Genomic DNA, 26,461 nt, shown 5'->3' with positions numbered 1-26,461 from the left:
ATCGCAGTGAGGGGAGATAACCAGAGGACGGACCACTCTGGGTTCTGCCCCAATAAGCTGGCCAGTTTAAAATAGGTGTTGGCCACGAAGATGCTGTCGAAAAACCAAGAAACAGGAATGATGGACTCCTCCAGAATTTCTTCTCAGGAAAGCAGCAACTGTCCCATATGGACAGTGCTCCATCCTGCGCCACATGGCACAGCATTTCCCAGGGGGAGGGGTACTGCCTGCAAAAGCTCCTTTGTGAGCAGGAAACCTGCCAACCTGCCTCTCAGGTGCCGCAGCATTTTATGGATCCTGCCCCCAAGAGGTTGCCTGTGTGTCTCTCTCTGTTCGGGGCCACCCACCCACCCACCCACCGCTGCTGCAGCCCCTCGAAAGCCACCGACCCTCTGCACCACCCATGAAAGCTTGGCAGGAGACCAGATGTTTCGCTGGTGGAGAAATGCTTTGAGCCACTGCTGCTGAAGAAGAAAAAGGAGGAGAAGGAGGAGTGTGGAAAGGGAAGGGTCCCAATGCTAAAAGAAGCTTGGGGGGAGTAGAGCAGGAGGCCGAAGAGGCTCTGTTTTAGGCAACTGACAAAGCAGGAGGACTCTAAAGGGCTGTTCCCTTACCCACAGTTGGCAGAGGTGGATTTTCAAATTTATTTATTTTTAAATCCGCTGCCTCCATAATTGTGGTTTTGCATCCCTTGAAAATGAGCTGAACACACCACCGCGGCAACTGGGCAATGTCTTGGGGAAAGTGGGCAGCGAAAAGCTTATACTGTATATGTGTGTGTTTGTTTACTTTTTTAAAAGAAGAACTTCATTTATAAAACAAGTGACAAAAAGAAAAAGAAAGATAAAAGAGAACAAGAATGAAAAAGACAAAAGTGCTCCCGTCCGATGTGGACCTCTGAGGGTCTCCCCAGAGACAGAATCCGCTGGAGCAAACCAGCTCCTCTGCTCTTCCACCAGCACTGGGAAGTTTGTGCAGAAATTGCTCCTGCAATTGCTCTTCTCAGTGCACAGAGGAGTCTGCACTGCTCCAGTCTGTGCTTCTCCCTCATTCGGGACAAATTCAAATTCTAACCCCACCACCATTGAGTGGCAGCAGAGAGGTGGATCTCTAACCCTGTGCTTCAGGAACATTCCTGGGATAGCTCAGCCATGAGAGGAGGCGGCTCTTGAACTCAGGGTTGTGGGTTCGAGCCCCATGCTGCGCAAAATACTCCTGTGTCGCAGGGGGTTGGGCTAGATGACCCTCAGGGTCCTTTCCAATAATCCTGTGAAAAGCCTGCTGGATCAGTCCAGCCTCCTCTTCTCACAGTGAGTAGCCAGGTACCTCTTGCAGGAAACCCACAAGCAGGATCCAAGCGCAAGTGCAATTCGCCCCACCTGCACTCTCCAGCAGCCAGGATCCAGAAGCCTCAGACCACGGAGGCAGAGCAGAGCACAAGGAAGCTTTTGATGTTTTATTCTTTTCCTATTTCACTGGAAGCCGCCCAGAGTGTCTGGAGCAACCCAGGCAGGTGGGTGGCAAATACATAATTATTTCATTAATGCACGAAGAAGAACTTTCTTTTGCTTGTCCTGAATCTCAGAACATTCAGCTGCCTTTGGCTTCTGCTGGCTCCCTGCCCCATGCTCAAAGAACGGTGGCAAACCCCTTTTGCAAAATGAAGCCAGGCGCAAATGCTGCCAGCGGAGCCTTCCTGCAGGAGGAGGAACTCAGCTCTTGCCGCTCGGCTGCGAAGGATCAGGCAGGCCTCTGGGTTTCCCTGGAGAGTCACCCATGTCACATGAGGCCAGCAACATGACGGCACCTTCTTGATGACAAAGACTGCCGGCGTGTGCAGGGCGGCCTTGTGACTGCTCTCCCTCCGCTCTACGATGTGAGCAGCTCTTGTTTGGGGAATGAAGTGCAGCACCCACGACGGGCTCAAAATAGACACAGGAGCCCACGAGGCGGGTGTTGCAATCTGGAGGAAGGGTTTATTCTGCAAAGAGATGAGGGAGGGAGGGGGGGGGCTTTATTTCCCTGTGAGCCTTGAGCCAACCGTGACACGGGGCTTTTCGGTAAAGGCCAATGACCGAGGCATCATGTGAGGCATGGGGGGGGGGGCACGGAGCCTGCCGGGAAGGGGGGGCGGATGGAGCGGAGAGGCTTCCTTTGTCGCCTGCCCTCCAGTCACGCTGGCCTGGCAGAGACTCAGGAGCTGAGCTCACCCCTGGGAAAGAGCGGGGAGAGAAGCATCTCTGCAGCCGCCCCCAGGCGGGAGCAGGAAGCTGGAGAAGGGGAGCCTTCTGCCAGGAGGGGTGAGGTCAGAGAGGGAAGGCGAGCCAGGGACTCCCACATGCCCCCGGTCCTCCTTCTGAGACAAACTGCACACTCTCCCTTTCTCTTTGTCGCTGTGGTGCCCATTAGGGCTGGGCAACATCATCCATAGCTGGTTTGAAGTCCACATGGTGGGAACGGTTTCATAATATGCATTGAATCACAGAATTGCAGAGTTGGAAGGGACTCCAAGGATCATCTAGTCCAACCCCCTGCATGCAGGAATACGCAGTTGCCCCAGTTGGGGATCGAAGCTGCAACCTTGGCGTTATCAGCTCAAAACAACTGAGCTTTCCAGGCTGATAGATGTGGCCCTACATCGCAAATTGCATTACGTGTGCTGTGTAAAAAACCGTGATGTGGGGGAAACTGTGAAGCTGATCATTGCTTCTCTCATGGATCTGTTGCTCTGTACTATAAAATGATGATTGTAAAGTAAAAAAAAAAAGTCTGTTTCAGACCCCTAAAGTAGTAGAGCTGCCGGGACATTGCCCTGTTCGCCTCTACCTCGCTCCATTCGTATTTCAGACACTGTGATCGGTCAGTATATTGCAATGTTTCTCTGGGGATAGAGCACAATGTTGAAAGCCAGACGTCACCCAGTCCCAGGGCCCATCTTCAAACACAGCCTGGAAAGTCGCCTTGAGCCTGTGGCCGGAAGTTCTTCCCAGCCCCAAAGAGCCTCACAAAGATGTCTGCCAACGTGGCATGAAGGCTGGCAACATTGATCCCGCCATGTGGGAATCCCTTGCTGAAGACCATGGTGCCTGGAGACAGGCAGTCAGGTGACCAGAGGAGGAATGGCCACTGGGAGGAGCGCAGAGAGAAGAAACGCCCTGGCACTTCTGCAGCAGCAAAACCGGAGGCCTTCCTCTGCCCCGGCTGCAACAAAACATGTCTCTCCCACATCAGTCTCTGCAACCACAGCAGACACTGCAACCGTTCAAGGGCTTGACCTCAACCCCCTCAGGAACTCCTACATTGTCTCTCGAGACAGACGGAGATGCTAAGTGAGAGACCACCCATGTTTCTCCCTCTGCCGCAAGAAATTGGCTCAGGGACACAGGACGTTGCAGTACCTGTGCACGTGCAGAGTGCTTGCGAAGGGAGGGTTTTGGGGCTCCCTGGGCACGGCTTTTAGGCGCTGCTCAGTCAAAGAAATGCACATGGTGGAGAATTAAATATTTATTGTCACAAGAAACACTTGCAGTCACTTCTCCAGCTCCAGATACCTACGCCACTGTGATAGGAATTTTATGGTCTTGGATATATGGTAATGTTCATAAGTGTACCAACAAAGCACATACATAGATCAGCACAGGAAGACCAACCTGGAACCATTTTGATTCCTAAACTGACCAAATGTTTTCTCTGCAAGGTCAAAATGGAAAAGCCTCCCCATTGTCTTTTCCTTCACAAATCCTGTCTTATGGGGGGTTTGAATAGGTTGTGAGCCTGTGACCTGGCCCAGGAACTAAATATTTATCACTACAAAAGACTGGCCAGGCTCCGCAGGCAATCCAATCAAGTAACCTGCCAGACAAGAGATAAACAAGAAGAAATTCAAATTTCTGTTTAGACTGCCTTTTTCTGTGATGTATGTATGATGTTTCTGGGGGTGGTCTTCATCTACAGGGTGGAATTTCAAAAGTCTTTATAAGGGTATGCACACTATTTTTCTGGGTCCTCCTCCTTTCCTGCGTGTGAGGGGAGCACCCTGTTGCAACAGATCAATAAAGATCAAGCTTACTAGCTGCTTTGCTTCTCAATATTCTCTGCTTGGCCTCTGTTCTTTTCTCCTACCAATAGGGAACCTATGTAAGGACTCTATATGGGCTCTTGGATACCCCATAAGGGAAAAGGGCATATTTTTATTTACAACAAAAGGAAGCTTACTCGGGAGTAAATTTACCTGGCACAGAAGTAAGAAGGAGAAGGAAAAAAAACCCTGAAAGAGACAGAGTGAAACGGGGGGGGGGGGGATTTTCTAAGAAAAGAGGCCAGGAAGTCTTAAAGAGACTCATATCAGGAGCCTTACAATAACTTCTGTCCAAATCAAAGTTAAAACTGGACTCAGATATTTTTCTTAGAAGGAACACCATACTTTCATAGGCATATGCTTAATGAAATACATACACTGCATTTTAGCTTGAGAGAGCATTGTGCTCAACTAGGCTTTTGCAGCAGAAACATTAGGTTAACTTCGCAGCACATTCCGAAATAGACTGGAACACGGGTGTAGATTCACAAACTCAAAAGTTGTAACAAGTATTTATCTTGTAAGTTATCTGTTTGCATGCGTTTCCCACTGAACAGGAGTACCCCTCCTGAGGGCCAGGGACCCCACAGCAGCCCTCCCTCACCTCCGCAAGTCTGGTTTTATTTTTCTTCATTCAGCTGCGGGACAACCCAGCAGCCTGGCCCGTTTGCCAGCTGATGTCACAAAGTGCTGCTACGCAAGCAAGCCTTATAATGCCCTGCAAGGGGGATGCCTGTCAGAGGACAGTGAGACTTGGTAGAGAAAGATGGATTCTCCAGGTAGGAGGCCTAGAGGAGATGAGTGGCAATATTATTATTGTGAGGTGATGCTATTACAATTCCAAAGGGAATGTCAAGCAGGGAGGGAGGGGGAAGAGAGAGAGTGGAATTCTGGTGGAGACGGAAGATGGAAGGAGGCTTGGAAAGGGAGTTTGAAGGGGGCAGGTGAGAGTCGGTTGAGAGTTGTGGGTTCTAGAAGGGGGCATGAGGGGGGGGGCTGAAGCTGAGCTGGACTTAGAAGCAGCAGCACAGCCACCATTGCTATTGCTGTCAGGATGTGGCGGCAGGAGGATTCGCTTTATTCAGGTGAGCCATGGAGCCATGTAACCTCTTCCTTTTTAATTTTCCTTTCTGTCTCCTAGGACATAAAAGGCTGCTGAGACGGCAAACCATGAAGGAGGCTGGTGTGCCACTGAAAGAAACATTGGAGATTGTGGTAAGTTAATTCCATGGGGAAAGGGAGTTTGAAGGGGGGGTAGGTGAGAGTCGGTTGAGAGCGGTGGGTTCTAGAAGGGGGCCCAAGGGGGGGGGGGCTGAAGCAGCCGCCACTGCTCTGAGCAGCACAGCCGCCATTGCTCTGAGAATGTGGCCGTTCAATGCCGAAAGAAGGGGGTCTCTCCCAACTTGGCGGCAAGAGGATTCCATTAATTCAGGTGAGCCATGGAGCCAGGGCTTGGCTTTGGAGTACTCAGGAAAGGCGCCTAGCAGGCTTCAGCTTGCATGGGGCAGGAGCCTGGTGAAATTACTTCTGAATTATTTCTTTGCGCCATTGCTGCACATGAAAGGGTCCTGCCCTGAGGGGCTTACAATCTTTAATAGGACACAGGGAGGGAACAGGGAAAGGTTGAGGTCCAGGCTGGATCCTGAGTCTAGGTCTCTGAGTTTAGACTTTGGGATTCCCGGACATTTCCCACCTGTAACCTCTTCCTCTGTTTTTTATTTTCCTTTCTGTCTCCTAGGACAAAAGAGGCTGCTGAGGCGGAAAACAATGAAGGAGGACGGAGGGGCACAACCTCTGGAGATTGTGGTAGGTTAATTCCATGGGGAATCCATTCCCCACATGTGCAGGGAGGTCATGGCGCTGACCTGTGTGAAACAGGGCTGGGTTGGGGGGTTGCAGTCCCACCCCGCCCCAGCCCCTTGCCCCCCTCCTTCCAAGCCAGGGGTCAGGTGCCCAGGCAGGAGCAGGCTGGCAGCCTGTGGTGACGTGGGCATGGGCAGCCTGGCAGGGGTGCTTGTTCTGCCCCCCAGAGAGTACAATGTCCTTCTTCCTTTGCAGGGCCGTGGTTTGGGGAACCAGCAGCAGCCCAGCGGTGCAGGGAAACCCAGCAAAATCCGGAGGTATGTTGTGACTTTGTGTGGCAGGGGAAGTGTTTCCCAGTGATCCTGGGGGTGGAGGAGGAAGGCCAGATTTAGAGATCCCTGTAGTTTTATGGAGAGGGTTTCTCTGTGGTCCAGGCAGGGCCCTAGCTAGGGGGTGGTGAGATGGGCCCCCGCCAGGGGCGCAGGTGAGGGGTGGGGCACAAAATTGCCTCAAAAAGATGTCCAGAAATATGTCTAAGCATATAGATGATAATAATAAATATTACAATCTATATATTTATCTGAAACTCCTCCAAGCAATCAGTCAATTGAATGAGTGGTTTATCCGGTCATTAAAAAAAAAAGAGATATTTCTCTTAGGTTGCTTTTGGTTCAGTATTTATCTTGCAAGTTATCTGTTTGCATGCGTTTCCAGGTGAACAAGGAGGAGTACCCCTCCTGAGGGCCAGGGACCCCACAGAAGCCCTCCCTCGCCTATCATGGCATGGAAGTGCAAAAAAAAGAAGAAACATCTTTGAAGGTCAGATAAGCAGGACCAGCACTCTCTGCCCAGCCCAGAAAGGAGGCGGGAGCCATCAATGTTTGTTCTGACAGCCTGGAGGCTGCTGGAGATGCGAAGCAAGTAGGGTGCGGGGTGAGTTCAGATTCTGAGAGGTGCCCAGCAGGGCTCGTAGCACAACAGTAGTGGCCTTTCTGCTCTAGAGCCAGGCCTTTGGCTAATTAAAGAATGCATGGCCTATTAAACATGCTTGTGGATTGGGAGGTTGGCTTATGAGTTTGTTTTTGTTTTTAATGTGTATGCTGTGTTTTTATTTTGTATTTTTATGCTGCAAGCCTCCCTGAGAGCTTCAGATGAAGGACGGCATACAGATTAAATTAATCGATAGACTGATTAATGATCATGGCAGTTTCCCAGAACCTGGAGGTGAATTGTCAGGCTAGAAATGGAAAGTGGGAAAAGGAGTCCCAAGACCCCCTCGTGCCTTGGCCTGCGTTCCCTCATCGCCTGTGTCCAAAGGGCCTTTAAAAAAGTGCCACCACCTGCGCCACCACTGGAACCCAGCACCAGCAGGGCGCAAGCAGAGAGGAGGCTGCTCTGCACGCAGCTGAGGCGGTGGATTCGCCAACACAGCAGCTGCATGCACCCAGAGGCACTTTGAGGATGAGGAAACACCAGTTCTTCCCCGGCCACTACCCAGCACCAGCAGCCACCGGGTGGTTTTCCAAAAAGCACCGCCACCAGTGCAACCAAGCACCAGCACCAGCAGAGGGGCCAAGCAGACCCGAGGCCACTGGGCAGGCGGAGACGGGGGAACTGAGTGAGGCGTGAGGGGGTCGTGCAGGGCTCTGATGGTCGCCCCGGGGGCATGTCCTTGCCGCCGCCACACAAGTAAGTCTCGTGGGGCTCTGATGGGGTACCAGGAGTCTCCTTGACGGGGGTGAGGCTCCGAGCAGATGACCCCCGCTGGGGATTCTTCTTCCCACCTTCCTTCGCTGATCTGACCTGTGAGAAAAGAAAACAATTCACCATCAGTGCTGGGAAGAGGGGTGAGACTTCCCAGAATCCCCTGCAACCTGGCCTGACCCTGCAAGGCCGTCCTTCGTCTTCCCTCCTCCTCTGTCCGCCACACACCTCCTTGAGGCATCCAGAGTCTCCCAAGGTGTCGCTCTTGTAGGTTTCATGGACTAAGCTCAGGGACGGTCCGAGTCAGCGTCTCTCTGGGGGTCAAGGGGTTTCTTCCCATTTGGGCTCCTCCTGCACACATCCTTGGTGTTGCCGATATCCACTGAAACTTCCATAACAAAACATAAAAGCCACCAAATTAAAATTATTCTAAAAACAGGTAACAAATCCTAAAAGCAATCAGCGGCTCTCCAAACAACTTCAGAATTGCCAGGGACAGGGCTTTCAACTCCCAAATACCTTGTTTAAACAGGGATACCTTTAAAATTCTCATAGAAGCTAATAGCGAGGGAGTCGGATGCACCTCACGAGTGAGGGCATCTCACAAACGGGAAGCCACTGCCTTGTCTTGGGTTACCACCAACCGGCCACCCTGGCAGCCTTGTGTTAACCTTGTAGATGCAGGGTCACATGGGCGGAGGACTTCTGCCCGCAAATGGGGCCTCTTTTACCCCGGCCAGGCTAAACACGTCCACTCCCTTCCAAACTTTCTTCATCGGACTGTTCCCCACCCGTTCCAGTTTGTCCCTAACCTCCTTTAAAGTGTGGGACCCTCAACTGGGCACATTCCCACTGATGTTCAAGGAAATCACACCTGGCCTAACAGGCCTCTCATTCCAGGCACCGTCTTCGAAGGAAGCAGCACTTTCTCTGTTTTTTAAAAGGTGTTTTTTACCAATATGGTAATTTCTATATGAAAACGAATGTGTGGCTGATCGTGTATCACATCCTCTTTCTGGAGATTCCTGCTTTAGCTGGTCAGTCGAAGCCGGTCCCAGGATTGTGGCCACTGTCGCCTGCTGAATGCTTCCGGGAGCCGCAGATGAGAGCGGAGTGCAGGGTGGGGACCAAAGGTGGAGACACGACCCCAGAAGGAGCACGACATGTCTCTCCCCCTCCCCTAAAACGCCACAGGTGACTGGCACCTACAGACATGACTAGAGCAACACCAAGTATATTCTATCATCTCCCCTCAAAAAAGGAAAAAGCCCTCCCTGCCTGCCTCCTCCCAGTACAGTCATTCGGGATGAATCTTTTGGGTTGCTCTCCGCAGTGACCCAGAAGTAACGGAGCATGTCAATTCTGGTTTCGCCACTTGCGCATGCGCAGATGCTCAAAATGAAGCGCCGAATCGCAACACACGCAGGCGCACAGACCCGGGTTGCGTCGGCTTCTGGATGCGAACGGGGCTCCCGAACGGATCCTGTTTGTATCCAGAGGTGCCCCCTCTAGAAGGTTTTATCAGTTTATTTTATTTATTTTATTTTTTCAAATGCTTTTTATTAAATTTTTCCATATGGAAAATACAAGCTTTTATCAGTTTAATCCAAATAAACCATGTCCCACCCTTGAGCAACGCCATCCGGGCAATTCTAAAACACGGTTTCCAAAATCAGTTTTAGAAAGTGAAAATATTTAACATACGAAAGCAAGACCTGCGACAGCAAGAAAAAGCCTCGGGCTGGGAGACTCTTCTTTTCGGGGGTTGCCAACTTACCAGCCTCTGCCTCGCTCTCCGTCTGGCGCATGCGCACAAGGCCCACTTTCCTCGCCCGGCCTTCCTGCGCTTTCTTCGCGGCAAAAGGCGTCGCCAAGGCCGGGGGCGCTTTCCGCGCAGGCGCAGTAAGGTGCGCAGTAAACGGGAGGAGGCCTCCCGCCTGGGTCGAGGGGGGCGAGCGGCCTCTGCGGCGGATTAGGGGCTACGGAGGCCATTCCTGACGGAAGGCTGAGCGAGCTCGACGCCGCCCGGAGTAACGGTTGCCTCAGGCAGGCGCAGGCGCAGTACACTAACGCCTCGAGGCGCACGCGCAGCGCCGTTAAGCTGGCCGTTAAGGGGCGGGCCGGTCGCGCTCTGCGCACGCGCTGCCTGTGCTTTCGCGGACGGCAGCCGCCTGGAGACAAACTTAGGGCGCGCCAGCCGCGCTAACGACCCTCGCTGCCGATGCGGCGTCTTTGACGGGACGGCGAGCGCCGAGGGACACACCAGGTGAAGTGATGCAATAATAGAATCGGGGGGGGGGAGGAGGGGGTTGCGCTCTGCCCATGCTCAGAGTCCCGGTGTCCCCCCCGCCAGTCAGGGGCGGAGGCCGTTGGCGGTGGGTGCAAGGAGGTAGGGTGGGCTCGCCGGCACTCTGTGTGTGCTCAGAGGCACAGCTGCCTCTCAGGCCGCGTCTTCGGGGCTGGAGGAGGAGGGGGTCGTGAGGGCTGGAGACTGCTTTTCATGCCGCGTTCTGATATTCAGGTTGCGTTTGGGGGGTCGTAACTAGATAACGAGAATAGATAACCATATTTGAGTCCTTGGAGGCATCTCAGCTCCAGGGCTTTGGGGAAGCAGCTGGTTATCTCACCACCTTTGAGCCCAGATTTCAGTCCAGCTTCTAAGACTGGGTGCCTGCTGCCAGCCACGGTAGACTGACGTTTATAATATAATAAAAATAAAATTTTTATTATTATTTTTGGCGTGCTCTGGTCCATGGGGTCACGAAGAGTCGAACACGACTAAATGACTAAACAACAACAACAAACAAAAATAATAATAAGCTAAAAGGAGGCATTCTGATCAATCCTTCTGTATGTTATTTCACACACACCCCCACTCCCCTGCACCAGTGCTGAGCCCTGACCTTGACTTTTAAAAAATAATTTATTTAATCATTTTTGTATTTTTTATACTGCTGTTCATTGCAAATCTTCCAGAGACCAACAAATCTTTAAAAATAAAATTAATGCAAAATAATCCAAATATCATAAAACAATGAACAAAAGTCAACATGGCCTAGCTGGCTACTTTTTAAAATGCCATTCAAAAGCTATGGGAGCACATACAGTACGATAAAACCTTCTATTAGCAGCATGGGGGAAACAGATCAGCTTTTTAAAACGTCTGAAAAACCTCAGGCTGCAGATCTTCTGAAAAGGAAAATCATAGGGGATATTCAGGCAGGATGCAGCATTTGGAAAGGGAGCAATCTGTGGAGCTGATTATCCTTCCCGCTTTCTGCATGAAAGAATGTCTTGTTCATGCACAATCAGAAACTGATTACTCAGCAGAAAAGACCCCCCTGCGTTCCATTGGACACTCTTCCAAGCAGTGGTAGACACTCAAGACATATGAGCTAACAACCAAATGGCACCTTAAACCGAGGTTACAGTCGCCAGAAAGACCAGGTTTGAAATCTGCACTTGGCCATGAAGCTCACGGAATTACCTAATTACCTTGGGCCAGTCTTTCTCTCAGCCTAACCTACCTGGAAGGGCTGGTGTGATGACAAAAAGGGAAGGGGCGGGGAGACGTTTGTGTGCCACAATGAGCTCTTTGGGTTAAAAATTGGGATATAAATCTATTTTTAAAAAACCAGAATGTCTAGTTGCCATTTTGGGACAAGACAGCTTTAAAGTCTTACTTTATACATTGACTGTGATTGATTCTCAGTTAAACATCTGGCTAGTTCAGAAGACAGCCTTGAGCGAGGTTAAGAGCTTTGAGAACTTAAAGAAGAAAAGTCCCCTGATCCAGGGACAGTCCACACATCTATTGGCCTGTTCAGACCTCGTTAAACTCTTTAGCGACTGCAGCCTTGGACCCATTTGGCACCTAGCTTATATATCTGAGTTTCTAGCACTGACAGGGGCACAAGTGACCGCCTTGTTCTGCAGGAGACCATTGGTCAGTCTAGCTCAGTATTGTATACGCTGACCAGCCGTGGCTCTCCAGAGTTTCAGCCAATATCTCTCACTGAAGCTGCGCTTGTCTGCAGGCAAATTGGGTGCTCTAACCCCTCAGCTACACTCCTTCCCTTTCTTTGGGGATCTTATACAGTATCTTTCTTTTTTAAAAAGAACACACACCACCATATGTAAACTGTTCTCTTGCGGACTCTCCTTCCTTGGAGGTTTGGAAGCAGAGGTTGGGCAGCTGTCCGTCTGTCATGGATTCTTGAGGAGAGATTCCTGCATTGCGGGGGGTTGGACTAGATGTCCCTCGGAGTCCCTTCCAACTGTCAAACTCTTGTCCCGCAGGTCAGAATGGCGGCCAAGCGGATCACCCAGGAGACGTTTGACGATGTTGTGCAGGAGAACATCAGCGACCTTGGCATGGATCCGGAAGAGGCCGTGATCGAAGCCGTCCAGCAGTTTGAGTCTCAAGGTGTGGTTTTTGCGAAGAGATGTTTTTAACTGGCTGGGTATCATAGAATCATAGAATCATAGAATCGTAGAGTTGGAAGAGACCACAAGGGCCATCGAGTCCAACCCCCTGCCAAGCAGGAAACACCATCAGAGCACTCCTGACATATGGTTGTCAAGCCTCTGCTTAAAGACCTCCAAAGTAGGAGACTCCACCACACTCCTTGGCAGCAAATTCCACTGTCGAACAGCTCTTACTGTCAGGAAGTTCTTCCTAATGTTTAGGTGGAATCATTCTTTCTTGTAGTTTGGATCCATTGCTCCGTGTCCGCTTCTCTGGAGCAGTAGAAAACAACCTTTCTCCCTCCTCTATGTGACATCCTTTTATATATTTGAACATGGCTATCATATCACCCCTTAACCTCCTCTTCTCCAGGCTAAACATGCCCAGCTCCCTTAGCCGTTCCTCATAAGGCATCGTTTCCAGGCCTTTGACCATTTTGGTTGCCCTCTTCTGGACACGTTCCAGTTTGTCAGTGTCCTTCTTGAATTGTGGTGCCCAGAACTGGACACAGTACTCCAGGTGTGGTCTGACCAGAGCAGAATACAGTGGCACTATTACTTCCCTTGATCTAGATGCTATACTCCTATTGATGCAGCCCAGAATTGCATTGGCTTTTTTAGCTGCCGCGTCACACTGTTGGCTCATGTCAAGTTTGTGGTCAACCAAGACTCCTAGATCCTTTTCACATGTACTGCTCTCAAGCCAGGTGTCACCCATCTTGTATTTGTGCCTCTCATTTTTTTTTGCCCAAGTGCAATACTTTACATTTCTCCCTGTTAAAATTCATCTTGTTTGTTTTTGCCCAGTTCTCTAATCTGTCAAGGTCGTTTTGAAGTGTGATCCTGTCCTCTGGGGTGTTAGCCACCCCTCCCAGTTTGGTGTCATCTGCAAATTTGATCAGGATGCCCTTGAGTCCATCATCCAAGTCGTTGATAAAGATGTTGAATAAGACTGGGCCCAAGACAGAACCCTGTGGCACCCCACTAGTCACTCTTCTCCAGGATGAAGAGGAACCATTGATGAGCACCCTTTGGGTTCGGTCAGTCAGCCAGTTACAAAACCAATGAGTGGTAGCATAGTCAAGACCGCATTTTACCAGCTTCTTTACAAGAATATCATGGGGCACCTTGTCAAATGCTTTGCTGAAATCAAGGTAGGCTACATCCACTGCGTTCCCTTTATCTACCAGGCTTGTAATTCTGTCAAAAAACGAGATCAGGTTAGTCTGACATGACTTATTTTTCAGAAATCCATGCTGACTATTGGTGATCACAGCATTCCTTTCTAGGTGCTCACAGACTGTTTGCTTAATGATCTGCTCCAGAATCTTCCCTGCTATTGATGTCAGACTGACTGGGCGGTAATTATTTGGGTCCTCTCTTTTCCCCTTTTTGAAAATAGGAACAACATTTGCCCTCCTCCAGTCTGCCGGGACTTCGCCTGTTCTCCAGGAATTCTCAAAGATGACTGCCAGTGGTTCTGAGATCACATCTGCCAGTTCTTTTAATACTCTTGGATGCAGTTCATCTGGCCCTGGAGACTTGAATACATCTAATCTAGCCAAATATTCTTGTACTATCTCCTTAGTTATTCTGGGCTGTGTTTCCTTTGCTGAATCATTTGCTTCAAATTCTTCAGGTCGGGCATTGTCTTCTTTATCGGAGAAGACTGAGGCAAAGAAGGCATTGAGGAGTTCAGCCCTTTCTGTGTCCCCTGTTTGCATTTCACCATCTTCTCCTCTGAGTGACCCCACTGTTTCTTTGTTCTTCCTTTTGCTACGAACATACCCATAAAAGCCTTTTTTGTTGCTTTTAACCTGTTCTAAGAATCCCTACTGAGGACCCCTTCTCATTGCCCCCACCGCTCCGTGTCTTTTCTCCAGGTGTTGACTTAAGCAACATAGTGAAGACAGCCCCCAATTCCGCCTCTGTGGGTGGGCAAGAGCCCCAGCATGCTGTTTTGCAGGTGAGAAGGGTGCCTGGGGCTGCCCAAGAAAGGAGGAAAGCCCCAGGGGTCGCTTTGGGAAGGGGCCGTGAGGACCTCAGGCTGAGTCCCGGGCATCCTGAAGTTGGGCTGGGAATGTTCCCTCCTTGCCAATTTAGATACAGTAACTGAACTGGAGGCCCCTCGACTGACTTCAGGTCCAGTGTTGGACCATTTCGATCGGATACTCCCTACTGATGTGGATAGATTCCTCCAAGTTGGTAGGCCCACCACCTGCCTCCTTGATCCGTGCCCATCTTCGCTGATTAGGGAGTGTCCAGATGTTGCGCGGACCCCCCTGGTTGAAATTATCAATTTGTCCCTTGACACGGGGACATTCCCAGGGGAACTGAAGGAAGCAGTGGTGCGTCCACTCTTAAAGAAAACTTCATTAGATCCCTTAGACCTATCCAATTACCGCCCAGTTTCAAATCTTCCATACCTGGGTAAGGTAATTGAGAGAGCGGTTGCTGAACAGCTTGGTAGGTTTCTGGAGGAAACATCGGCATTAGATCCATTTCAGTCCGGTTTCCGTCCTGGTTTTGGGACGGAGACGGCTCTGGTTGCCCTAACAGATGATATCCGTAGACAACTGGATCGAGGCGGGTCAGGGCTGCTGATCCTTTTAGATTTGTCAGCAGCCTTTGACATGGTCGATCATGATCTTCTGGACCATCGCCTTGCAGACGTGGGGATACAGGGCATAGCCCGTAACTGGTTGTGCTCTTTTATCTCTGGTCGGGGACAGAGGGTGGCACTAGGGAGGGAAATGTCGTCACGCCACTCCTTGGTGTGTGGAGTGCCACAGGGCGCGATTCTCTGCTTTTTAACATCTTTATGCGCCCCCTTGCCCAGATTATCCGGAGCTTTGGGCTGGGCTGTCACCAATATGCTGATGACACTCAGCTCTATCTGCTGATGGATGGCCACACTGACTCGGCCCCGGACACACTGACCAGATGCCTGGAAGCTGTGGCTGGATGGTTTCGTGGGAGCCGATTGAAACTAAATCCTTCGAAGACAGAGGTCCTATGGCTGGGTCGGGATGGTATGGGGATGAGGGACCAACTCCCTTCTCTTGAGGGGGCCCAGTTAGTGCCATTGCCTTCCGTTAAGAGTTTGGGTGTAATCCTTGACGCCTCCCTTTCCATGGAGGCGCAAGTTACAGCAACAGCCAAGGCGACATTTTTCCACCTTCGCCGCATCAAGCAGTTGGTCCCTTACCTTTCCCGCCCCGATCTGGCCACAGTGATCCATGCGACAGTCATCTCCAGGCTTGACTACTGTAATTCGCTCTATGCGGGGCTGCCCTTGAAGCTGTCCCAGAAACTCCAGCGGGTACAGAATGCTGCAGCTAGGCTCCTCACGGGGTCTCTGCCATGGGAGCATATTCACCCAGTGCTTTACAAGCTGCACTGGCTCCCGGTGGAGTACAGGGTCAGATTTAAGGTGCTGCTTTTGACCTTTAAAGCCCTTCACGGCCTAGGACCCTCGTACCTACGGGACCGCCTCGCCTGGTATGCCCCACGGAGAGCCTCAAGGTCCATAAATAACAACACCCTAGTGGTCCCAGGCCCTAAGGAAGTTAGATTGGCTTCAACCAGAGCCAGGGCCTTTTCAGCACTGGCCCCACTTGGTGGAACGCTCTGTCTCATGAGACCAGGGCCCTGCAGGATCTGATTTCTTTCTGCAGGGTCTGTAAGACAGAGTTGTTCCGCCTGGCCTTTGGCTTGGAGCCAATTTGATTTCCTCCCTCTTTCTTTTTTCTTTTCCTTCTCCTGCGATGAGGCTACATTGTAATATTTTAATGTTGCATTATCTTAATGTTGTATTTTATTTTTGTTTTTTAAGTTGTAATAATTCATCTTGTTTTTATTATTGCTTGTAAGCCGCTCTGAGCCCGGCCTTGGCTGGGGAGGGCGGGGTATAAATAAAAAATTATTATTATTATTATTATTATTATTATTATTATTATTATTATTATTACAGTGGTACCTCTAGTGGCGGACTTAATCCATTTCGGGGTGCCGTTTGCACTCCAAAAAGTCTGCAACTAGAGTGCCTCTTCTGCGCATGGATGGGTGGCGAACCCGGAAGTAAACACTTCTGGGTTTGCTACATTCGTAAGCTGAAAGTCCGTAAGAAGAGCGGAACGCAACACGAGGTATGACTGTATTCCTATTTAAACCAGGGCTTTAATCAAAACTATGAGCACTAGGATCTTGGTTTGTTTCTTAGGAAAGGAGCACAGCTCAGTGGGAGGGCAGCACTTGTTCTGGAATACTGAGCTCAGTGGTCCGACTCAGTGTTAAGCAGACCCATAGGGCCCTAAGCATCAGAAGGTCAAATATATAAGCTGGGCGTCAAACGGCTCCTTAAACCAGGGTTACGGTCGGCAGAATGGAATGCCTACTTGCCATTTGGGGGCCAGGCGGCTCGAAGGTCATATTTTTTAATAGGGCTTTCCTGAAATTCATTCTGATTGTGCCGATACAATGGAGTTCTACAGGATGGGGTGTCCCAAACCCAAGGACCCCCAGGCAGGCACTGCCAGGTGGTGGAGACGCCAGACGCCCCCCTGGCACCCAGGCATCTTCACCTGGCCAGGTGCAAAATGGCATCGCGATGTTAATCCCCAGCCCCGTCCTTGCATCAGCCATTGTGATCTCCTGGTGTGTCGCAGATATTGCCCAGCCCGACTCGCTCCTTTCCTTCCGCAGACGCTGGGCTCCTTGCAGAAGGCCGTTGCTGATGGCGACTCGGGCGCGGTGGACGAGCTGCTGGTGAGCTTTGCGGAGCAGTGCCGGCAGGAGATGGCCGTCCGCTACTTGGCGGGGCAGAAGGGCGCTTACCCTGCCGTGCTGGCCGCCTGCCGCCTGGCTTGGGAGGAAGGCTGCTCCCTCCTCAAAGCCCTCCGCGCCCTCTCCGCCCTCCTGGACGGCCAGCCCGACTTCCTCGATGCCCCCGGGCAGGAGCTGCTTCTGCGGGTCTTGCGGGAGCGGCAGGACGATGGCGACCTGACCCTGGCCACGATCCGCTGCGTCCGGCAGGCGTCCCTCAAGCACGAGCAGAACCGGCAGGACCTGGTGAAAGGCGGCGTCCTCTCCCTGCTGGTGGGGGCCGTTGTCCGCCATGGGGACCGGGCCGATGTGGTCCGGGAGGCCTGCGCGGGGCTGCGCTTCATGACCTTCGACGACGATATCCGGGTGCCCTTTGGCCACGCCCACGAGCACGCCAAGATGATCGTGACGGAGCACGGTGGACTGAGGGTCCTCATCGAAGCCGCCAAAGGTAGAAGCATTGCCCCTTCCTCCCCAGCCAGGGGAAGGCAAGGAGAGCCCTTCTGGATCAGGCCAGAGGGAGGTGGGGGGAATTCGATTCCAGCGTTACCGGAGGGAAGACCTCCCTCTCTGTCTTTCCAACGCCAATCAAAGACAACCAAGAAGTGGTTTGGGTGTTGTCGGTTTTTGCCAAATCCTTTTTATTGATTTTCCAAATTCAATGCAATGTCCCCCAAAATAGGTTTCCCACACTCCACACAAGGTTTCCTCTTGTTGCTGCTTTGTTTCCTGGGTTGTTTCCAATGCTCATTCCATTAAACTTATTCTGAACCATTGGCTCTCTGTTTGCCAATTCCTGCACGTACGATATTTTAACATTTGCAATATTGAGGATTGACTTCACGACAGAAGTACTGTTCTTGGGAGATGGGGCGGGCAGGTGTGGGGGACTCCCTGGTCCTGAATGGGGCAGCTGTGTTGGTGTTGACCCTGAAAGCCCTAAACGGCCTCGGCTCAGTATACCTGAAGGAGCGTCTCCACCCCCATTGTTCTGCCCAGACACTGAGATCTAGCGCTGAGATCTTCTGGCGGTTCCCTCACTGTGAGAAGCCAAGTTAACGGGGAACCAGGCAGAGGGCCTTCTCAGTAGTGGCACCCGCCCAGTGGAACGCCTTCCCATCATCAGATGTCAAGGAAAACTATCAGACGTTTAGATGACATCTGAAGGCAGCCCTGTTTAGGGAAGTTTTTAATGACTGCTGTTTATTGTATTTTTAATCTTTTTTGGAAGCCGCCCACAGTGGCTGGGGAAACCCTGCCAGATGGGCGGGGTATGAATAATAAATTCTTATTCTTATCTACAAGTGAGGTTACTCCACAAATCATCAAATCCACAATGAATCAGTAATTGCCGTTTTTCAAATTCCTTTTTTTCCCTTCTGTATGTATGAAGCCCAAAAGCTCACTTTTACTTTTCACAACCAGGTACGATTCACAGACCGTCTCGCTTTCTCTTCCTCCTCCTCCTCCTCTCAGCCTTCCCCGACGACTGCAGCGTCCTGAGGGAGATCTGTGCCACTCTGGGGCGCCTCTCTGTCCGGAACGAGTTCTGCCAGGAGATTGTGGACCTGGGCGGTTTAAACTTCATGGTGGCGCTGCTGGCCGACTGCATTGACCACCAGGTACTACGAAGTAGGTAGCTGCCACGTCAGAGCACTGTGTCTGTCCAACCCAGTAGTGCCTACTCTGACTGGCAGTGGCACTCCAGGCAGGGCTGGCCTGATCCGTGAATATGCAGTGGATCGAAATAAATCAAGATTTCGGTCCTCATTATTCCGAAGGAAGGACTGATGGACTAAAAATCTAGGCAGCATCTTCATATTGCACTGCGCCAGCAATCCATCTGGCTCAGTATTATCAACACTGGCTGGCAGCCGTTCCCCAGGAGTTCCAGGGGACATTCCAGAAATGCCAGGGATTACACTCATTTTTTTTAGTTTTTGTTGATCTGTGGTTTGTTTGAAAGGAAGTCTGAGACCAAACTTCTCCTGGAAAATTTGATTTCAGAAAAATGATTCCAACGGGATCAGGGACTTTTGAGAGTTTTCTCACCAATGCGCCAAAACTCCCCCTCCCCCCTTTTTTTTTGGGGGGGGGGGGGGTAAAAACAGCTAAAAGCAAAGGGACTTTCAGATATATAAAAGCCAAAAGCGTTAGGGAGGCTGTCCTAACTGCAGCACAGACTTGACCATTTTCATTTCCGTGGGCTTGCGTTGGGTAATATTAATACAGTGGTGTCCCGCAAGATGAATGCCTCGCAAGACGGAAAACTCGCTAGACGAAAGAGTTTTCCGTTTTGGAGGTGCTTCGCAAAACGAATTTCCTATGGGCTTGCTTCGCAAGAGGACAATGTCTTGCAAGTTCCTGCTGGGTTTTTTTTCCTTTCCCCCCTCTTTTTCTAAGCCGCTAAGCCCCTTATCAGCTGATCCGAGCAGATAAGCCGCCAAAAGCCGCTAATAGCGCTAATCCGCTAATCCTTCAATGGGCTTGCTTCGCAAGACGAAAAAACCGCTAGACGAAGAGAATAAGAGAACAGATACTTTTTGTCTTGCGAGGCACCACTGTAATGAAAAGAACAATCTATGGCCTTTTAAACTTTGCATGGGGGAGTTTTTGTTTGTTGTTATAGTATTTCTTGTGTTCTTATATTGCAAACTGCCCTGTGATCTTCAGATGGAGGGCGGTATAGAAGTCTTCATCATCATCTTGGAAAGGAGTCGAAATAATAATAATAATAAATGCCCATTAGCACCTTAGAGACCAGCTAAGTTTCTTCTGGGTAGAAGCTTTTGTGCGCATGCACACTTCTTCAGATCCACCTGAGTTGGTCTCTAAGGTGTTGCTGGACATTTTTTTATTCCGACTGCATCAGACCACCTGCCTGACTCTAGACTCCTGGGAAGCAGATGCTCTGCCTTGGAGCTACAGCCGCTCCCCTAAAAAAAATAATAGTATTTGTTTTTCCAGTATCTTAGTGTTTCTTCTCCACCCCAGATCCAAACTTTAGCTGACTTGGTGGGCTGGCCGTCTGTCCTGGATGCTGGAGCCGGGATTCCTGCCTTGCAGCGGGTGGGACTAGAGGACCCCCAGGGTCCCTTCCAACTCTGCGACCGTGAGGCTTTCTTTCCAAACCTGTCCTCACGCCTTGGGTCTTTGCCCTTCCGCTGCGGATTGTAGGACCTGGTGAAGCAGGTGATGAGCGCCATCCAGGCGATCGCGGGCAACGACGACGTGAAGGACGCCATCGTCAATGCCGGAGGGACAGACCTCATCGTGCTGGCCATGACCCGGCACCTCGGCAGCCCTTTGGTGAGTGGGTGTCGGTAGAGGAAGCTTCCATTTATTGGCTGGTCTGTTGCATTTATCCCGCCTCTTCCTCCAAGCAGCTTAAAGCGGCGTTCGGTCGTTCACCTCTACAGGTGTAACCCTCACGACCACGATGTGAGGGGGTTAGACTGAGAGGCCCCAAGCAGCCCATCACCTTGTCATGGGGAGTGGGCTTGCACGTTCCTAGGACCCTTGTGAGCGCAGCCGTCGGGAGTCTCGTACTCCCAGCAGGGTCACTCAAGGCGGTAAGGTCAAAGGGGAGGAGCTAGACAAAGCATGATCCCAGAAGTCCTGAAGGGCAGAACAGGCGGAAGGTGACAAGCGGTGTGTGACAACGGCTGTGAAGGCGGAGGAAGAGTCTACCGGTCATTGTGATCCTCATGCCATTGGAATAGAGCCTTACTGTGAAGACCGTGCGTTGGTCAGCGTGCCCTGATCTACACGCATAAAACAAATTCACACACAGGCGTCTTCCAAAAACCTCTCCCAAACCCAAACCCCAAAAGTCCCATGGGGATCGGCAAATGGTATCGGGGGCAGGACCGTGACATCTGGAAGCCCCTAGTCAAGAACCGGCACATGGGCGGTGGATACAGATTCAGTCGCTCTGAGTCAAGGAACGAGGCAGTTGAGTAGCTTGGCAGCTGTATCCATGACTGAGCAGCCCTATTTAGGAACCACTCTGCTCACCCCAAAAAGGGGGAGGGGCTAAAAAAGGTGCCCTAAACATAGTCTGCCTGCCTTTTCCCCTGACTGGATTACTGCGCCGAGGTCGCCACCCAGCGGTCGTAAAAGACAATTGAAGCTGTGATGTTTTAACTTCAATATTGCATCGCTTCAAGGAACTCAAAGAGCAGGTGAGGGACAACTGAAGGAAGAAAAGGGAGGCTACACTTTCTTCTGGAAAGGTCTGCCTGAACAAGAACGTTGAATACACGGAGTAGGCTTTGCTATCAAAAACGATCTTGTGAAGCTCTTGTCAGAAGTCCCTAATGGCATTAATGAGCGACTTTCAACACTTCAACTAAAACTCACCCCAAACCATCATGTCAGGGAACTGCCATCAGTGCCAGAGGGAGAGATCAAAATCCAGAGGGATCCCAGAGAGCGTCCCGGGATTGGGAGAGGCAGCCCATCTTCTGGGGAAGAGAATTGGCGTAGCACCAGTGGAGAAGGGGGGCAGATGGGGGAAGCGGCGTGGGGGTCCCATGACTCCTTGCCGGGGACCAGCGGGGAGAGTAGGGGTCCTCCGCTGCCTACGCCCTCCTTGCGCAGAAGGCTTTCGCGCAGAGAGGGTCGGAGGAGACTAGGCGTCAAAGAGCTTCTTTGCTGGAAGAAGTTTAAGAAACGGCCACGGACGGATTCTGCCAGCGATTGAGTCAGCCACGGGAGAGTGGCTGTCCGGACAGGAAAGGTTCACTCTGGCAACCCTGCCAGGTGTTGGCACAGGCTTACGCACGAGCAAGCCCTAGAACCATTACACATCAGGCTCCTATTCTAAGCGCTTATGCACCAACACTGATTGCTGATGAAGACATTAAATAAAATTTTTACTCCCAGCTGGACATCCTCCTGGGTAATTTTAATGCAAGAGTTGGGCAAGATTTTGATCTGTGGCCTGGGACTATAGGGAAAGAAGGAATTGGCAACAGCAACCAGAACAGAATCTGACTTTTGATGATATGTGCTGCGCACAACCTTGGTATTACCAACACACTCTCGACAATAAAATAAATTTAAAACATCTTGGAGGCACCCTTGGTCAAACCACTGGCACCGCTTAGACTATGTAACCGTCCGAGCGGAAGATTGCCGTGATTTGCTCCTTACCAGAGCTATGGTGAGTGCTGATGACTGCTGGACAGATCACCAGAATTGGCCTCCACAGTAACTTACGGACTCACATTTAAAACTGTGTTTGTGGAAGACAATCTTACTCGGCTATGAGTGATCACTGAAGAAGAAGAAGAGTCACTCAGTGAGCTTCTCTTGGGTCCTGTACTGACCCTCTAACTTAGAGGTCTTCAACATTTTTGAGTCCATGACTCCCTTGACCAACTACAGTGGTACCCCGCAAGACGAATGCCTCGCAAGACGGAAAACCCGCAAGACGAAAGGGTTTTCTGTTTTGGAGGCGCTTCGCAAGACGAATTTCCCTATGGGCTTGCTTTCGCAAGACGAAAGCCCATAGGGAAATCTCCGGGGACCTGTTTTAAATTGCTGGCGGTCGGGAGCAAAGACTTTCGCCCACAGCCGGCCTTCAGAAGAGGTCCTGGACCCCCCCCCCGCCTGCCTTGCTCCCCCCCGCCTGCCTTCCCGGGACAGCGGAGACTTCTCCGCTGCCCCGGGCGATCTTAAAATGCTGGCGAGCGGGAGCGAAGCGTTCGCTCCCGCCCGCCAGCATTTTAAAATCTCCCCGGGACAGCAAAGAAGCAGCCCCCTGCGACCCTCTCCCGGATGGAGAGGTGACGTGCGCCTATGGCAGGAGCCTCCATAGGCGCGCGTCACCAAAGCAGCCCCCTGCGACCCTCCCCCGGCTGGAGAGGTGACGCGCGCCTATGGCAGGAGCCTCCATAGGCGCGCATCACCTCTCCAGCTGGGAGAGCGCGTGCGGGGCTAAAGCAGCCCCCTGCGACCCTCTCCCGGCTGGAGAGGTGACGCGCGCCTATGGCAGGAGCCCGCCAGCATTTTAAAATCTCCCCGGGACAGCAGAGACTTCTCTGCTGTCCCGGGGAGATTTTAAAATGCTGGCGGTCGGCAGCGAAGCCCTCCTGTCCCCGGAGCTTGCGGGGCGGGAGGTGGGAAGAAGGGCTTTTCTTCCCACCACCAGCCTTCAGAACAGCCTTCTGAAGGCTGGGGGTGGGAAGAAAAGCCCTTGTTCCCCCCCCCAGCCTTCAGAAGAGGTCGGGGGACAGACTGTCCCCGGACCTGGTCTGAAGGCGGTTTCCCTAGGAACGCATTAATTGATTTTCAATGCATTCCTATGGGAAACCGTGCTTCGCAAGACGAAAAACTCGCAAGAAGAAAAAACTTGCGGAACGAATTAATTTCGTCTTGAGAGGCACCACTGTACATTCTTTTTGCGGCACCCCTGTGGGGCTCACCCCTTTCCTGGTGAACCAGCAGCCCCTCATCCCTTTTTGAGCACTTTCGCTTGTGCGTTCACTCAGCCTCCCCACTCCCTCTTCTTGGGAGTCCTCTAGGCAGCCACTGCTGACACCCCTGGCCTCTGAGCTGCCCCCCGCTGCCCCAAAGAGAGATGCCTCCCAGAGGCCCCTTTCCCCTGGGAAACCTATAGCCGGGCTGCTGCAACAAACAGCTGTGCAAGCCTTTGGGAGGCAGAGGGGCAAGAGGGCATCAGAGGAGGGAGGGAAGGGAAGAGGGACAGAAGCCAGTGCTGCCCGCTGCACCCCAATCATCATTCAAGGCACCCCAGGGTGCCATGGCACACTGGTTGAAAACCCCTGCTTTAACCACTACACCACATTGGCTCTCCTTGGTTGCTCCCAGTTCCTTTGCTGTTCTTGAACCCCCTCCCTCATCTTTTGCACCCCTCCCCTGGATCAGCCCCCTCCAGAAGAAAGAGCTCTGCCCTGTTCCAAGGGATCATAGAATTGTAAAGTTGGAAGGGGCGGCATGCAAATTTAATAAGCAAATAAATGTTACACTATATTAAAAGCAGTTGAAAAGAACTTAAAGTTGCAGAAATACTATTACTGTACGATAAAATGCAAGAGTGGCGTCAAGCTTGCTGTACAATAAAAATGCAAGTGTGTCGCCAGTCAGTTGAACATGGCTGCCTGCGTTTCCGCCCTCAGGTGTGTGAGCAGAGTTGTGCGGCCTTGTGCATGCTGGCGCTGCGGAAGCCCGAGAACTGCCGGGTCATCATGGAAGGGGGCGGGGCCTTGGCAGCGCTGCAGGCCATGAAGATGCACCCCAAGGAAGCTGGCGTGCAGGTAACAATTTTGCGCTGTGAGACAGGAGTCGCTCTTTCACCCACCCTCTGCCCTGGCGTAACCACAATTACCTCTGAAGGTATCAAGCCTGCTTTCCCACAAGGGTATAAGATGGGCTGCGTCTGGTGTTGGAACTACTGTTTCTGGGGGACAGGGGGCAGGCAGGTGTGGGGGACTCCCTGGTCCTGAATGGGGTAACTGTGCCCCCAAAGGACCAGGTGCACAGCCTGGGAGTCATTTTGGACTCACAGCTGTCCATGGAGGCGCAGGTCAATCCTGCATCCAGGGCAGCTGTTTATCAGCTCCATCTGAGACCCTCCCTGCCCACAGACTGTCTCGTCAGAGTGGCACATGCTCAAGTTATCTACTGCTTGGACTACTGCAATGCACTCTATGTGGGGCTACCTTAAAAGGTGACCCGGAAACTACAACTAAACCAGAATGTGGCTGGTGACTTGGAGTGACCCCTGAGATCATATTACACCGGTCATGAAAGACCTACATTGGCTCCCAGTACCTTTCCAAGCATGATTCAAAGTGTTGATGCTGACCTTGAAAGCCCTAAACAGCCTCAGCACAGGGAACCAGGCAAAGGGCCTTCTTGGTGGTGGCACCCTCCCTGTGGTACACCCTCCCATCAGACGTCAAGGAGATAAACAACTATCTGACTTATTGGGAAGCTTTTTACGTTTGACGTTCTATTGTGTTTTTATGTGTGTTGGAAGCCACCCAAAGCGACTGGGGAAACCCAGCCAGAGAGGCGGGCATAAATAATAAAATTGTTACTATTAGTAGTATTAGTCCTACTCAGAAGGCCCACTGAAATTAACAGAAACATCTTAACACCATACTGGAAAACCACACAATGAATCCCTAGAGTGCAATATTATATACCATTTTTTACACACTGTTGATTTTATTGGTATTGCAAACATTATAATTTCGTAAATAATTTACATTTACATGAAGTGAAAACCAAGGTGTATCAATGTTGTTTAAGGTGCCATATATTTGGGAGAGCTGTTTCTCTCCTCGCCCCTTACATTTGGGCATCTCTTAAGGTACCATAGGCAACGTCTGCATGATGGTTTCTGAGATCAAGGAGCAGTTTCTGCCTGCTTAGGGATACAAGTTTTGACTCAAGGTGGCGAGCAGAACCTTTCAAAATGGTGCTGATTTTATTCAAACATTGCATAGTGGTCCTTGAGATCAAGGCGCAGGTTTCGGCCTACGTTTGGATGCGACATTTTGAATCGAAACGGCACTGATATTTTTGTTGTTGCTTCTCAGAGTTCCCAGGCGACGCTGGGCGCTTTCTTCTGCTAACGAAGTGAATCGTTTGCCATTTTTCTCTTTCTCCGTCCAGAAACAAGCCTGCATGCTGATCCGCAACCTCGTCTCCCACACTCGGGATTTCTCCCAGCTCATTCTGGAAATGGGCGCTGAGGACTTGATCGCCGAGGCCCGGGCCGCCCACCGGACGTGCGAGGATGTGGCCAAGGCCGCCTTGAGGGACCTGGGCTGCCAGGTGGAGCTGAGGGAGCTCTGGACGGGCCAGAAGGGCAGCCTGGCACGTTGACACCCGGAGACGCCGGGAAACGGGGGGTTGGAAGCGGTGGGGATGAGCGGAGAGCAAGATGGACTTGCAGACGGGAATAAACGCAGCCCAAGGGAGAAGGAGGGTGTTGGCCTTGGGGGCCATTAGCTGCACAGTCCCCAGAAATTCACCGCTGTGCCGCCATTTACTTTTCTGCGCCAAGTCTTCAGTGCGGTTTTTGTTGTTATCTTAAATATTTGCTGCTTCAAGAACTTGACTGGCCGACCCTAGAGAATGGAGTGGCGCCTGCGGAGAAAGCTTCCCTTTCTATAAAAATGGCCAAGAGCAAAAAGCAGCAACAATGGGGGGGGGGGGAGGCTGGCAGACTGCTTGTTCCATTTACAGCTGTATTTTGGCCCTACCCTGGCTCTCCATGTGGCCTGGCAGGCTTCTCCACCTTCAATTAGGCAACCACTGCTCCCTGCTGTCCTCCACTCTTCCTCCAGATGTGCCATCCTCTGGCCCTTGGCCGTTCTTTTTCCTCTTGTGTCATCATGCTGCCGGTTTAAAGCAACCATGTGCCTGTCTCATTATTGTTCTCTACGGTTCTCCTCTTTGGTCTCATGATAGTTACAAGAAAGGAGATTCCAACTAAACATTAGGAGTAACTTTCTGTTGTTGGCAAGATCCGTTCGACAGTGGAATGGTCTCCTTCGGGAGGTTGCAGACTCTCCTTCCTTGGAGGTTTGGAAGCAGAGCTTGGAT

The 26,461-nt window shown here is 51.3% G+C and overlaps 1 protein-coding gene and 1 long non-coding RNA gene across 7 annotated transcripts; one reads left to right on the top strand and one right to left on the bottom strand.

Moving 5' to 3' along the window:
* Positions 1 to 7,072: 7,072 nt before the first annotated feature.
* On the bottom strand, positions 7,073 to 9,423 carry LOC309523076. 2 transcript variants are annotated; one of them, XR_014215218.1, is made up of 3 exons: positions 9,363 to 9,423; positions 7,814 to 7,973; positions 7,073 to 7,684 (listed from the first exon to the last, which is right to left on the bottom strand). It is a non-coding gene; the product is annotated as an uncharacterized lncRNA (long non-coding RNA). The 2 variants fall into 2 exon arrangements; XR_014215219.1 differs by lacking the exon at positions 9,363 to 9,423 and adding an exon at positions 9,301 to 9,324.
* A 49-nt stretch (positions 9,424 to 9,472) lies between these two features.
* On the top strand, positions 9,473 to 26,270 carry LOC309522854 (armadillo repeat-containing protein 6-like). Of its 5 annotated transcripts, none has more exons than XM_082206498.1 (8): positions 9,473 to 9,492; positions 11,885 to 12,011; positions 13,936 to 14,018; positions 16,757 to 17,327; positions 18,353 to 18,498; positions 20,054 to 20,185; positions 24,022 to 24,159; positions 25,526 to 26,270. In XM_082206498.1, exons 2-8 carry the CDS (start codon positions 11,891 to 11,893, stop codon positions 25,736 to 25,738), a joined length of 1,404 nt encoding a protein of 467 aa, XP_082062624.1. In that variant the 5' UTR covers positions 9,473 to 9,492; positions 11,885 to 11,890; the 3' UTR covers positions 25,739 to 26,270. The 5 variants fall into 5 exon arrangements, with proteins under 5 accessions (XP_082062624.1, XP_082062622.1, XP_082062621.1 ...); XM_082206496.1 differs by lacking the exon at positions 9,473 to 9,492 and adding an exon at positions 9,672 to 9,856 and having other exon boundaries at positions 11,890 to 12,011; XM_082206495.1 differs by lacking the exon at positions 9,473 to 9,492 and adding an exon at positions 9,673 to 9,851.
* The last annotated feature ends 191 nt before the right edge of the window (positions 26,271 to 26,461 follow it).

Source organism: Podarcis vaucheri (assembly GCF_965113315.1).
Source record: "Podarcis vaucheri genome assembly, chromosome: 18".
In the NCBI taxonomy this organism is placed as follows: Eukaryota; Metazoa; Chordata; class Lepidosauria; order Squamata; family Lacertidae; genus Podarcis; species Podarcis vaucheri.
Note: the sequence above shows the minus strand (reverse complement) of the source record. Positions and strands in the feature narration are given on the sequence as shown.

Excerpts from the sequence above, each read along its gene's own strand:
- LOC309522854 (XM_082206494.1), top strand. The coding sequence starts at position 10,086 with ATGCCGCGTTCTGATATTCAGGTTGC. Across the intron at positions 10,112-11,889 it reads CGTTCTGATATTCAGGTTGC|AATGGCGGCCAAGCGGATCA; the intron begins GTTTGGGGGGTC and ends CCCGCAGGTCAG. Across the intron at positions 24,160-25,525 it reads CCAAGGAAGCTGGCGTGCAG|AAACAAGCCTGCATGCTGAT; the intron begins GTAACAATTTTG and ends TTCTCCGTCCAG.